Source organism: Nanorana parkeri, unplaced genomic scaffold, assembly GCF_000935625.1.
Source record: "Nanorana parkeri isolate BGI_ZX_2015 unplaced genomic scaffold, ASM93562v1 scaffold135, whole genome shotgun sequence".
NCBI classification, from domain to species: domain Eukaryota; kingdom Metazoa; phylum Chordata; class Amphibia; order Anura; family Dicroglossidae; genus Nanorana; species Nanorana parkeri.
The window spans coordinates 2,052,524-2,066,167 of record NW_017306403.1 but is presented as its reverse complement, the minus strand read 5'-3'; the positions used below and the strand labels follow the sequence as shown (position 1 = coordinate 2,066,167).

Genomic DNA, 13,644 nt, shown 5'->3' with positions numbered 1-13,644 from the left:
ATATTATTTATATATTTATAAATGATACCAATAATAAAAAATTATCCCCAACAAATATTCCCAAGCAATAAGCTGTAACCTGCCAGTAATTTTTTATTAATCGATGTGCAGCCATTTTTTTCTTTCAGTGTCCATCTTGCTATATTGCTAAGACTTTATGGCTTTATGGCTCAGGCTTTATTTTCTGATGACACAATTATTTTAGGAAACGTCTCAACGTCTGCCTCCTGACCGCCAGACCCTTTATTATGGTGCACTGTGAAAAGGCACGGAAGCTTCCTTTGCATGGCATTGTGTATGACTTAGTTGAAGAGCTCAATTATACTTACAGCTATTATCAGTGTGATTGCATACATGAGGTTTGGGGTGAGTTTTTAAAGTCTGGCCAGGGTCATTTTTAAGGGTCACTTTTTCTCCAGCTGCAGCAGGTATTCCACACTTCCAGGTGTCAGGGATCCCAACCTGAAAAAAGTAATTTCAGGGAGGTGCCCTTCTCATTTCAGGGAGGTGCCATCTGCACCCCCTGGAATTATGGCAGATAGCAAATAAGCTAATGCTTCCCGTGCTATCGGCTGGTGTTTTTTTCTGCCGTCAAAAAAAAAAAAAAGACGGCATAGGAATGAATAGCTAGATTGCTATTGGCTATTTGAATTTGCAATAGCCAATAGCAAGGTGTCTATTGCACTCGTCCTCCCCCCAGCCCAGATCTCTCCTGAAAGGCATACAGCCTCAGGAACTTAACTGAGAATACAAGAATTTATTAGGCAGTTTATCTTTCCAACATCTAATTGAGGTCTAAATTGTGAAGTATCTCCACTTAGGGCCACCAGCCCAATATATTTTATTAGTACTGGCCCAGGGGGTAAATGCCCCTGAGCCCAGGTATCTACAGAAAGCTCTACCGACTCAGGAACTTAACTTATGCCTGAGAATAGAATACATTTTAAGGTGGTTCATCTTTCGAACATCTTTCAAGCACCGGCAGGACAAATCCCAATGTGTCTGTGAGCACTGCAGAGAGGAGGTGGTGGCCTTTCTGATAGGCCTTTGGCAATATCGCTAGGTGATTTTGCCTTTCGATAAAGGCTCCCAGGCTCGTTACTTAACATCGGAGTTTACAAAACAGTCTGTATTCATGATAATGCAGCTTCTCTTCCTCCAAAATCTCGAAACATAACACTTATCTTTCCGTTTACCTCTGCTTCACCTTTAGCCAGGATGATAAATGATGGTACAGCGGCAGATGTGCAGGAAGAAGCATGAGGAAAATGGCCAATGCATTGTGCAGGCTCTTGCAACACCCTGGACCGCATCCATCTTGTATGTGTCTGTGACATTCCAACACTTGATTTATCTAAGATCACCTTTAAGGGGGACTAAAGGCAAAGTTCTCCCTCGCGGCACCATACTTCACTGCTGTAGCGGAAAAAAGCCATCATTATCCATCACTGGACTGGTTTGCAGAAGGTTTTGGTCTGTAAGGAAGAGTCGGGCTTGAGCTTAGAGATTAGGAAGAATGAATTAATCAAATTTAAAGGGAACCTTCTGTCTTGGAAGTGCTCTGCGTAGTTGAAGGCAGGCACAGTGAATAGAATGGAGCTGATTACGGGGTGACCCTTTAACCTGCCTCTGTTCAACCTTAGGGACTGACCCCAAAGTGAGCGATTGTGCTGTCATATCAGTAACTGAAAATAAGAAAATAAATGTTGGTTTTGGAAGATGGAAGCCAAAGATCTATTTTACAGAGCAGAGAAAGTAAGCTTAAAAGGGAATTGCAGCTGCAACACTAAAATATGTTTTGGGATGTTCTTGGGATCCACCTACCCTTGCCACACTGCATGATTACATAGGATACAAACGGAGACAATCATTTTCTAAACCCATAATTCTCGAGAAAAAGAGTTTGGAGTGCTTATGTCAAATGATTGCAAAATGAACAAACAGAGTGACCAGATAGAGGGGAAAGTGAACTGAATTCTGGGGTGCATCAATATATGCATCCCCAGGAGGCGGAGGGAGATTCTGATTCCCCTATAGAGATTTCTAGAGAGATCACCAGCAGGAGGAAGGAGGTCCTGATTCCCCTATATAGATCTTTACTTATCCCTAGAGGGATCCCCAGCATGAAGAAGGATGTCCTGAGTTCCATATATATATTCCATAGTTATCACCTGAGGGATCACCATCAGGAGGAAGGAGGTCCTGATTCTCCTATACAGATCTTTAGTTTTCACTAGATGGATAGCCAGCAGGAGGAAGGAGGTCCTGAATCCTCTATATAGATCTTTATAACTAGATGGTTAACCAGCAGGAGGAAGGAGGTCCTGATTCACGTATGTAGATCTTTAGTTATCACTAGAGGGATGCCCAGCAGGAAGAAGGAGGTCTTTATTACCCTATATAGATCTTTAGTTATCACACAAGGGATCACTATCGGGAGGAAGGAGGTCCTGGTTCCTCTATATAGATCTTTAGTTATCACACAAGGGATCACTATCAGGAGGAAGGAGGTCCTGGTTCCTCTATATAGATCTTTAGTTATCACTAGAGGGATCCCCAGCAGGAGGAAGGAGGTCCTGAATCCTCTATATAGATCTTTATAACTAGATGGTTCACCAGCAGGAGGAAGGAGGTCCTGATTCACTTATATAGATCTTTAGTTATCACTAGGGGGATCAGGGATCAGATCAGAGAAGGTCCTGATTCCTCTATGAAGATCTTTCTTTAGACTTCCTTTACAATACTGTGTCCAGTTCCGGAGATCTCACTTACAAAAAAAGAAATGAATAAGACAGAGTGAGTCTAGAATTGGGCAACAAAAATGGTGAAATGTCTGAGGGATGAAACATATCAGGAGAGTCTGCAGGAACCTAATATGTACAGTATTGAGGAAAGGAAAAAAAGGGGGGACATGACTGAAACCTTTAAATACATTAAAGTGACATTAAAGTCAAAAAATGTTTTCCCTCCCCCCAATGTTAATGTCAGCACTTACCTTAAATGATGTCTCTTAATCCTATCTTCCTCTTCTTTCCTGATGTTGTCATCTTTCCCTCCAGCGGTGCGGCGGCTCTCCGATCCAACACTGACTCCTCTGTCTTTGCTGGCACTTCCGATCCCGCGGTGTCTGCATGCGGGTGCGCGCGTCCATAGACTTACCTTGCGTCTCTGCTCGTCTCCCGGCCGAAAATCCGAACTGCGCATGCGCCCGTCCCAGTATGCTTTGCGGCCGCCCAAGCAGTTTCGTATTCTCGGGCGGGAGCGCGCGGCGATAACCAGGTAAGTTTAAACCGCTGTTAAAACGTTTGTTAAAAAAAACTTTCTGCCTATAGCTACTGCTTGCTAGCAGTAGCTATAGGCAAAAAGAAACAGAGGGTTTAGAAATCCTTTAAGTGTGTGAATAAGGTTTAGCAGGGCAGTATTTTCAGTATGAGCCTAAGATCAAGAACACGGGGACATGACCTCAAAATAGCAGGAAGAAGATTCCTAACTAACCATAGAAAGTATTATTTTACTGAAAGAGTAGTTGATGCTTGAAATAGACTTCCTGCAAATGTAGTAATTCAGTCACCAGTACGTTAATTTAAACATGCTTGGGACAAACATAGCTATACTCAGGCAAAAAAAGGCAACAACAAAAAAAACTAAACAGGGGCAGACTCATGGAACCACTTGGTCTATTTCTGCCATCACTCCTCTATGTTTTTATGATTCCATGTCACTACCCATCCTCCTCTCTGCTCTTGGGACTACAACTGAAATCTAACACAATGGAGAACGCAACCTCCGTTCATGCTGAAAGCCACCTATATGCCTCAATCCAGCCCATCATGTTACAAGGCAGCTGCTCCTACTGCAAGTCTGATCTTAATTTGCATCTAGTATATATGATAGATGAACAGAAAGATGGTTTGGCGACTTTGGTATACTTGCCTGGATTTTCTATGGAGCATTTATTGCGCAGCACACAGGCTGAAGCCCATTAAAAAAAAGTTACAATTTTTTGTGTAATTCTCTCTTCACACTCCGATATAATGTTATAGCTGTTATTGTCGTTTTTATTTTACTTACCTCTCTCCTGTCTGTGGAAATTTTTCTGTAAAGTCTGGGTGAGGGAGGAACAGTCTGCAGGGCTACCTGAGTAGAGACCGATAGTTGAGGAGGCTTCCCTTGCAGCTCGTGTCCCTCAACCCTGAGGATGGGAACAGAGGAGGAGTGACAGCGAGCTGCACGAGTGCCAAGGATGATGTAGACTTGGTGCAATGCAGAAAGTCCAGGATCTGGAACTGAGGCAGGTCAAGCAGAGCTAAGGTCAAACCGGACGGGCAGCAGGGTAGCAGAGCAGAAGACAGAAGCGAGATTCAATGGAAGCCAAGGGGTCAAAGCCAGCCGAGCAGCAAAGTATAAAACAGAAGGCAGAAGGAAGTCCAATAGGCCGAGGTCAGGAGGCAGGCAGCAATCAAGAGTGGTCAGAGTCAATCCGGGTCAAACACAGTAAGCAAGTCAGCAAGGCAGAGTCAGGGATTCCCAGGGAACTAGCTGAAGAACACCACATTGACCGCCAATATAAGGGGGCACTACATCATTGACCACCAATGTTAAGGGGGGTCCTACACCACTGACCACTGATGAAAGGGATCCCTATACTACTGACCACCCATGCAACAAGACTCTACTCCACTGACCACCAATGCATGAAGGCCCTTCTCAACTGACCACCAATTTAAAGGGCACTATATGGATCACTAATATAAAGAGGCTTTTCTCCATTAACTGCCAACTACACTGAGCACAGATGCAAAGAGGCACAACGGTGACCACCAATGTAAGAGGGTACTACAGTAACCATCAATGTAAGGGGCACTACAATGACCACCAATGTAAGGGGGCACTACAATAACCACCAATGTGAGGGGTACCACAATGACCACCAATAGGTAAAACTACAATGACCACCAATATAAGGGGGAACTTCTCTACTGACCACCAATGTAAGGTAAAACTACAATGACCACCAATATAGGGGGGACTTCTCTACTGACCACTAATGAAAGGTAAAACTACAATAACCACTAATGTAAGGGCACTACGATGACCACCAATGTAAGGGGGCACTACAATGACCACCAATGTGAGGGGTACTACAATGACCACCAATATAAGGGGGGACTTCTCTACTGACCACCAATGTAAGGTAAAACTACAATGACCACCAATATAAGGGGGAACTTCTCTACTGACCACCAATGTAAGGTAAAACTACAATGACCACCAATATAAGGGGGAACTTCTCTACTGACCACCAATGTAAGGTGAAACTACAATAACCACCAATGTAAGGGCACTACGATGACCACCAATGTAAGGGCACTACAATGACCACCAATGTAAGGGGGCACTTTTCTAGTGACAACCAATGTAAAAGGGAACTTCAATGACCACCAATGTAAGGGGGCACTATAGTGACCTGTGACCACCAATGTAAGGGGGCACTTCTCAACTGACCATCAATGTAAGGAGGCACTACACCACTGACTACTGATGTAAATGGGGAACTTTTTAAGAGACTACTTTTTGTGTGACCACCAATGTAAGGAGGTCCTTCTTTACTGACCACCAATGTAGGTAGGCCGTACTCCACTGACCACCAATGTAAAGGTGCGCTTCCCAACTGACCACCGATATGTGGAGGTCCTTCTCTACTGACCACCAATGTAAGGGAACACTCCCACAATCACAGATGCAAGGGAAATCTGCTTTTTTCTTTCTGCGTCTTTCTTTATTTTCTGTCTTATAACATCATTATTACTGAAAATTATTCTGCTGTATAGGAGAGGAGGTCATTACAAAAATGACCATTCCACGGTGTCATACCCTAGGTAGGGCACTAGACTGTTCCCCACCAGTCACAGGAAATAATATCTGTGGCTTATGAATATCTGTGAGGTCTTCAGTAGAATGGTCGTCTTGTATGTTTTACTTCCTCTTTAGGCCTTTTCCAGTTCCTGACCTCTTAACACAAAATCCTGGCATTCAGAGAGCTACAAAACTCAAAGTTCACAGCGGATGATGTCACAGACACTCCGAGGGGAATCTAGGTAACCGCCGCCACTGGTATCCCCAACAATAAGGCAATTCAGTCCACCAGATGCGCATAATGAAGACCCAGACAGCCAGGACTATACGGGTTAAGTGACCGGTCGGAGTCACGGCTCTTCACTGTCAGTCTGTTTCCTCGCCTTCAGGAAAAATAGAAGGCAAGCCAGGAAAAGAATGTAGAAATATATGTAACTCTGGATTCTGATACTTTGTAGTTGTAAACTCTACTTGTGCTCCTTTATTTTGTAACATAGCCAAGATTCTGGTGGGAATTTTAATATGTGTCTAATCAAGGTGACACCTATGAGAAAACCTTATAAACCACTGGGAATTCCCAGCATGCTCTGGGCATAAGTGGTGGCGAAATTATTGGATTTTGCATGTGCTTAAAAGGTTACTCCATGGAAGCGATTTCAGTGAAGCTCCCTCATCACCTCCTCCCAATCTCATCTTCAGGACTTCTTCAGAGCCTCTCCCATCCTTTGGAACTCATTACCCCAGTCTGTCCAGCTGTCAACTACTCTGTCTGTCTTTAGGGGATTCCTGAAAACTCATCTCTTCAGGGAAGACTATCCCACCTCCACCTAAAAACTTGATCCCAGCTCTCTTTAAAGCTCTCTACATTGTTCCCAGCTCCCTCTAAAGCTCTCTACATTGTTCCCAGCTCTCTGTAAAGCTCTCTACATTGTTCCCAGCTCTCTCTAAAGCTCTCTACATTGATCGCAGCTCTCTCTAAAGCTCTCTACATTGTTCCCAGCTCTCTCTAAAGCTCCCTACATTGTTCCCAGCTCTCTCCAAAGCTCTCCACATTGTTCCCAGCTCTCTCTAAAACTCTTCACATTGTTCCCAGCTCTCTCTAAAGCTCTCCACATTGTTCCCAGCTCTCTCTAAAGCTCTCCACATTGTTCCCAGCTCTCTCTAAAGCTCTCCACATTGTTCCCAGCTCTCTCTAAAGCTCTCCACATTGTTCCCAGCTCTCTCTAAAGCTCTCCACATTGTTCCCAGCTCTCTCTAAAGCTCTCCACATTGTTCCCAGCTCTCTCTAAAGCTCTCTATATTGTTCCCAGCTCTCTCTGAAGCTCTCTACATTGTTCCCAGCTCTCTCTAAAGCTCTCCACATTGTTCCCAGCTCTCTCTGAAGTTCTCTATATTGTTCCCAGCTCTCTCTGAAGCTCTCTACATTGTTCCCAGCTCTCTCTAAAGCTCTCTACATTGTTCCCAGCTCTCTCTAAAGCTCTCTACATTGTTCCCAGCTCTCTCTGAGGCTGGGTTTACACACGGTTAGATTTTCGTAGGAACATTCATAGGAAAGATCTCATCAGAACATTCGATAATGCCATCAGAGACTTGACGAATGTTGTTCCAAATTTCGTTTGATCTCACCATTCGATTTTGGTATGAATGGAGTTTCCTGAAAATCACATTCACTGTTAGAATTCCATTTGTTTGGAAGAAAAATTTTCATCCTTCTTCAACTTTTTCCAGCACATTGGTCAAATTGACCCTATTAACTAGTATACCAGCTTCCTGACTACAGAATCTCCCACTGTTGGTGGAGGATTCACCATAACCAAATACAGTGGCGTCACAAGGTGGGTGCGGGGGGGTGCGGCCCGCACCCGGGTGACACCATTGGAGGGGTGACACCAAAATGACTGCCAGTCATTTTGGTGTCACCCCCATCTGAAAAGTCGGGCACTGGGTCAAGGACCGAGAACCCGACATTTGCTCGATAGAGAGAGAGCGAGGAGGGGACCCGGCGGCATACCTTATCCCGCCGGGGACGTCACGCACATACATAATGACGTCACTGCGGGGTGTCGCCCGGTACCGGCACCGGGTGTCAACCCGCCTCGGGACGCCCCTGACCAAAGAGATGCAAACGTGGAAGCAAAACAGAACATTGTGGAAATAACTATCAGATTCAAACAAATTGGCATGCACCCTGATACATATAAAGCAGGAGAAACTTTGTAAATGACAGAACTTTACACCAGAGAGTGATTTTGGAAAGTATAGGAGAGTGATTATAGAAAATAGAGTTATAGGTGGGGGTTTTAAGATCTATAAGCTCCTTAATAATGAATGCATGGAGGTATGTTTGATCTAGTATGATTTACTGCATGTTTAAAAGGTACACTATAAAGATTGAGAAAAATTGTATTCTGGTAACTATGTGGTTAATACCTGTAACGATACTATTCAGTATATGACATCCTTTTTTTTCACAGGTCTTTCTTCGCATTTACTTGCAGGCCAAGCTGTCCAGCAAAAGTAGCCGTTATGGGGGCTTTCAATGGTCACTTTTTTATTTATATGGTTTAAACCTTTTTTTTTCTAAAACAAGAAACCTGTTGTAACCCCACAACTCTGCCCCCGGCTATAACTCAAACCTGGTCTCAAAGTATCACCCTAACCGTCCCCTCCGCTCTTCAAAAGACCTTCTGCTTTCCGGTTCCCTCGTCAACTTCTCCCATGCTCACCTACAGGACTTCTCTAGAGCCTCTCCCATCCTCTGAAACTCTTTACCCCAACCTGTCCGACTACTCTGATTGCCTTTAGGCGATCCCTTAAGACTCATCTCTTCAGGGAAGCCTATCCCACCTCAACCTAACCACTCAACCATCACGTTCTCAAACAATTCATCCCCACACAGCTACCTCCTCATGTATCACTTCCCCCTCCCTTTTAGATTGTAAGCTCTCAGGGGCAGGGCCCTCCTTATCATCTTGTTTTGTATTGTATTGTGATTGTAATGTCTTCCTTATATTGTAAAGCGCTGCGAAAACTGCTGGCACTATATAAATACTGTATAATAATAATAATAACAATAATAACTGCTTAAAAGTTTTAGCTGTAGTTTGGTTTTGAATTGTTTGGGGTTGATTTAATAAGGCATATAGGATTTTCACTTTGCACGGGAAGTTTCCCTTAGTTTGGTGAATGTGGTATAATTTCACTTTTGCAAAGAATACCCAATCATGTGCAAGGCAAATTTTTTTTATTTTTGTTTGCACTTGATTGGATGATGGAAGCCAGCAGAGCTTCCCCTCATTCGCTAAACTAAGAGGAAACTTCTCCTGCAAAGTGCAAATTCCCTTGCAAAGTGAACAGCCTATTTGCCTTCAGTAAATCACCCCCCTTGTCTATTAAAACCCTGTCCACAGGGTGACAACACCACTGCTGTGCAATGTCATTGCAGAATTAACAGTGTTGGCATCCTGCTAAAGGAAGTGGAACAATAATAGACCCACTGGCAGGATCAACAGGTAATGGAATTATGTTAAGGGGAAGGGTGCAGAAAAGCAAACTTTGTATGACTGACTGTTTTTGACTCAGTCCCACTGCTCTATTTTAAGTCCTGTGCTGAGCCCTTCCATGTACACTTTTTCTGCATCTCCCTTTGCCTGAGTGTCAATCGTAGATTACTAAGAAGGTGTCAGCTCAGCTGAATAAGACCAGAGGACAGCAAAGCAAAAGTTAATCATGATTATACAACATTCTGAGCCCATCAGGACTAACAATGAGCTATCCTTAGTAGGCTTGCTCTTTAAGCGTTTGCAATGCTCTCTAGGACTTCAGCTACTGTCATGCCATTGGGTGTTGCTGTCATCTGAGAACTCACCTAACGTGGACAACTTCTGGACGGATTCATTGCAGGGCAGCTCGCACCCAGACAATATCCCTAAGAGAAGGACCACCAGTGAATTCAGCCGGTCCTCTATCTTGCTCAGGTTGAGTTTGCTCTCCTCCTGCAGCTTCTGGAGCAGCGAAGTCACTGACTGGACGTTGGTCTCCAGCGAGTTGAGCCTTTCACCCACACTCTTGGACTTTGGGTTCTGGGGCTTGCTGCTTCCTTCAGTCTGCTTGAGGGTCTGCTTGAACTCTTGGTTGGGTTCTTGGTGGACTTCCTTGAGTTCCTCAGGTGTGGGCTGCTCGTCAGGTAGGAGGTAGTGGAGCTTGCAGCCCTGAGGTCCATCACAGTTGGCGTCTACTTGAGGCATGGCCACGAGATGCTCCAAGCAAGCCGGGTCCTCCCGTCTATTGATGCAGTCGGAGCTGTCAGCCGGGGACACCTCAACATCTTGCAGAAGGAACAGCAGGGTGATCCACAGCATCTCTTCTCCAAGCCGGTAACTCCCAGGAGTTGCAAGACTACAGCCTATTCCCCCCCACCACAGCATCCAGCATGAGCTGACTGAAGCAAACAACCTGTGCAAACTCTCCTTGACTTTTACAGGTCTCTCTGTATACAATTCATTACAGGCTGGGAAATCCTGAGAGAGCTTCAAAGCAAATGAAGACAGTGGATGAGTGTGAGGCATGCACCAGACAGGAGGGGGCTGGGGAGAGGGGGGGGGGGCATGAGGGGAGAGGAGGGCCTGGAAAAAAAAAAGTCTTCTATAAAGAACACTTGAAGCTTAGATTAGCATCTCGCATCCCTTGAAGAACACCCTTGGTTGTGTCTAGGTGAACGGCCGGCGTGTCATCATTATTGTGCGAACCCTTTTCTCAGCCTGCAAAGACTTGAGTGGAAGGGCTGGGCCCCGGAGTATAAAACAATTAACGAGGGTATAGCCCACATCTATATATATTTTTTTATGGTACACAAGTGAGAGGGATGGATGTAAAGCACCTTGTAAAATAGAGCGTCAGATCTGGAGAGCCGAGGTGTCATTCCTGGAAGACAGAACTTGTATTTGCAGGGCGATTATGTCACTTTTGCCAAACAGAAATTAAAGTTTAACTCCGGAGGGATTTCATCTTTATAGTTTTGGATAAAGCGGGTTTAAGGATCACCTTACATACAAAATACGATACATTTGCTTTAAAGAGAACCTGTCGCCAGACCTTTCGTTTAACAACAGTCTTCCCATATCATTATAAGTGAATTTAATGTATTAAATTCCCAAACACACACACACACTCCACCGAGCAGTATATTCTTACCTTTCCCTTGCTACCCCGCTGCTCCGTTCAGCAATGGAACCTGAAGGACATACCCTGTATGTCTGGGTATGGAGGAGCATGTGACTCATTCCATGTGTCATCACGATGGTCAATAAAGGAGATTGACTGTTATTTGCAATGGAGTGTGAGTGACTTTTGAGCTTGTTATGTTTGATATGCGGAGGCATTCGCAGTCACTTCCAGCACCCCCCCTAACTTTCTATGTGGGTTGATCCGGTCAGGAGTGCGATGGGATCTACTACACCTTGAGTCATTCCATGTGACAACGCCGGACCAATCAGTGCTCCCACATGGGAAGTACTCAGCCATGTGTAACCTGCAACTTGTAGCCATACATTTGCAATGGCTGAACTGAAAGGTGGGGGAGAAAAAGGAAGATAAGGCTATGTGGGTTATGTGTCAGTGGAGATCTGATGTATGTGTTACAAAACATTGTCTAGCCTGTAAAGCAGGGGTGCCCAACTCCGGCCCTCCAGCTGTACTTTGACTACATATCCCAACATGCCTCTGCCTCTGGGGGGTCATGCCTGTTACTGTCAGTCTTGCAATGCCCCATGGGACTCTTAGTTCCACAACAGCTGGAGGGTCTTAGTTGCCCACCCTTACTGTAAAGGAACACAGTTAAAATGTATCTAAACCCAAGAACAAAAAATGTAACATATTGCAGCTTACCAGTCCTGAGATGTGGAATGCATGGGGAATTTTATTCTAAAGGTGAACTAACCCTTTAAATTTGTTAATATATTAGAGATCTAAAGCAATCTGATACTGGAAATCATAGAAAAGTTTTTGATTGGAAAGAAAAAACTCATCCAGCCGGAGAGGAAGTGACCCATGCAAGCGAGTGTCTCACTCCCACCAGCAGCAGGATCGTAAATCTGACATTAGCCTTACTGGTCCAACCATGCATCTACTGACCCATCTATGCATCTACTGGCCCAACCACGCATCTACTGGTCCAACCACGCATCTACTGGTCCAACCATGCATCTATTGACCCATCTATGCATCTACTGGCCCAACCATGCATCTACTGGTCCAACCGTGCATCTACTGACCCATCTATGCATCTACTGGCCCAACCATGCATCTACTGGTCCAACCGTGCATCTACTGACCCATCTGGGCATCTACTGACCCAACCTTGCACGACTGAGCACCTTGCTGCATTTCCCAGGGAGTGACAGCTGACCTCTGGCTCCTTGCTGTGGGCATTGGCTCCACATTTGCTTCAGTTTTTGACAAAATGAAAAAAAAAGTCTCCTCGGGAACACAGGTGGTGTTCTATCCCTTGTGAGGTCTCTTCAATCAACAGCTCCGGAGGAGAAGAGTTTGATCTGTCGCTGGTACCTTTAATCACTTCACTTCCTCTACACATGAGAGACAAACACAGCCTAGTGTCTTCTCTGTGACTTCCCATTGTGGCCTCCGCTTTCATCTCCGCTGACATCTGTCCGGGCTGATAGCGGGGCATAGCAGAACGGAAGGCTGAGCCTTTAACTCCTCCTGTACCCACCTGATGATTGAAGTGTCTCAGAAGCCAAAACATTTTTATTTACATTTTTTAAAAGGGTAGGGAAGGGTTATAGCCCGGTTAGTTATATTTTTTGGATGTTTGTGACACTGTATGTGTCTGTTGGGGAGATTTTAATTTACTTTCTGTCCTGGAGACACAACAGGAAGTAAGCTGAAATTGCCCCTAGTGTGGAGAAGACAGTTTGTCACTCAAACAGGTGTCCCCATTGGAAGATTTCCCTTCATTTCTTGTTCTGGAGAAAACTTTAAAATGTTGGACTTCCCATCAATTTCTGTCTCGGTGACAATGGCCACCAAGACGGACAACGACTAGAGATGAGCTTCTGGTGCGGGATAACCGTGAGTTCAACCCGAACCCAAGCTGTTCACCGTTTGACGAACGATTTGGACAGTGTGCCCATCCGCCGAACCTCCGTCTAGCAACCAATAACCACCAGCATCATTGGCTGACTTGTGGCTGACCTGAACAACGTAATTGGTTTGCTAGGATGCAGGCGTATGCACTATAACAAACTATGATGCTGTGGGTCCACCAGTGTCTTAGCAACCAATGATGAGTGATGGCCACACAGGAACATTGGTTGGCAAGACACATGAAGGCCTGGGTTTGGTTTGCTTACGTTTCTGGCTGGGTTTGGCGAAGATAAGAGTGAAATGAACCCAGGTGAGTTCGCTCATCACTAATAGAGAGGGGAAATGTATCTATCAAGGTTCTTAGGAAAACCCAACATGTTTTGGGGGTACAGAAGGCTAAATCAAATACCCCTTATTTCCACATGGGCAAAAAGGTTGTTTTCTTAGCAGTTGTAAGACGTATAGCTAAAAGCACAAATGGACTTCACGGTAGGCATCTGTCACAATAACCATAAATTAGAGCTTCAGCCCTCTGGGTTTTCAGGTTAAAAAGTAGCACATGACGCCCCATTTTCATGGCATTGCACTGCAAAGCAGAAATAGCTGTCTTAGTAACAAAAAAATACAACCTCTGCCCTTGGGTATATATGGGTAACATTTTTGAGTTAGCCCAGCCATAGTACT

The 13,644-nt window shown here is 44.8% G+C and overlaps 1 protein-coding gene across 1 annotated transcript in view; it reads right to left on the bottom strand.

Moving 5' to 3' along the window:
* Nucleotides 1-10,302, bottom strand: part of LOC108784964 (fibrinogen-like protein 1) — an 18,810-nt gene extending 8,508 nt beyond the window's left edge. The window contains exon 1 of the mRNA XM_018553919.1: nucleotides 9,725-10,302. Within this exon, the coding sequence (XP_018409421.1) occupies nucleotides 9,725-10,283 (559 nt within the window). The 5' untranslated portion in view covers nucleotides 10,284-10,302. The remainder of the gene's footprint in view (nucleotides 1-9,724) is intronic.
* Between the last annotated feature and the right edge of the window lie 3,342 nt (nucleotides 10,303-13,644).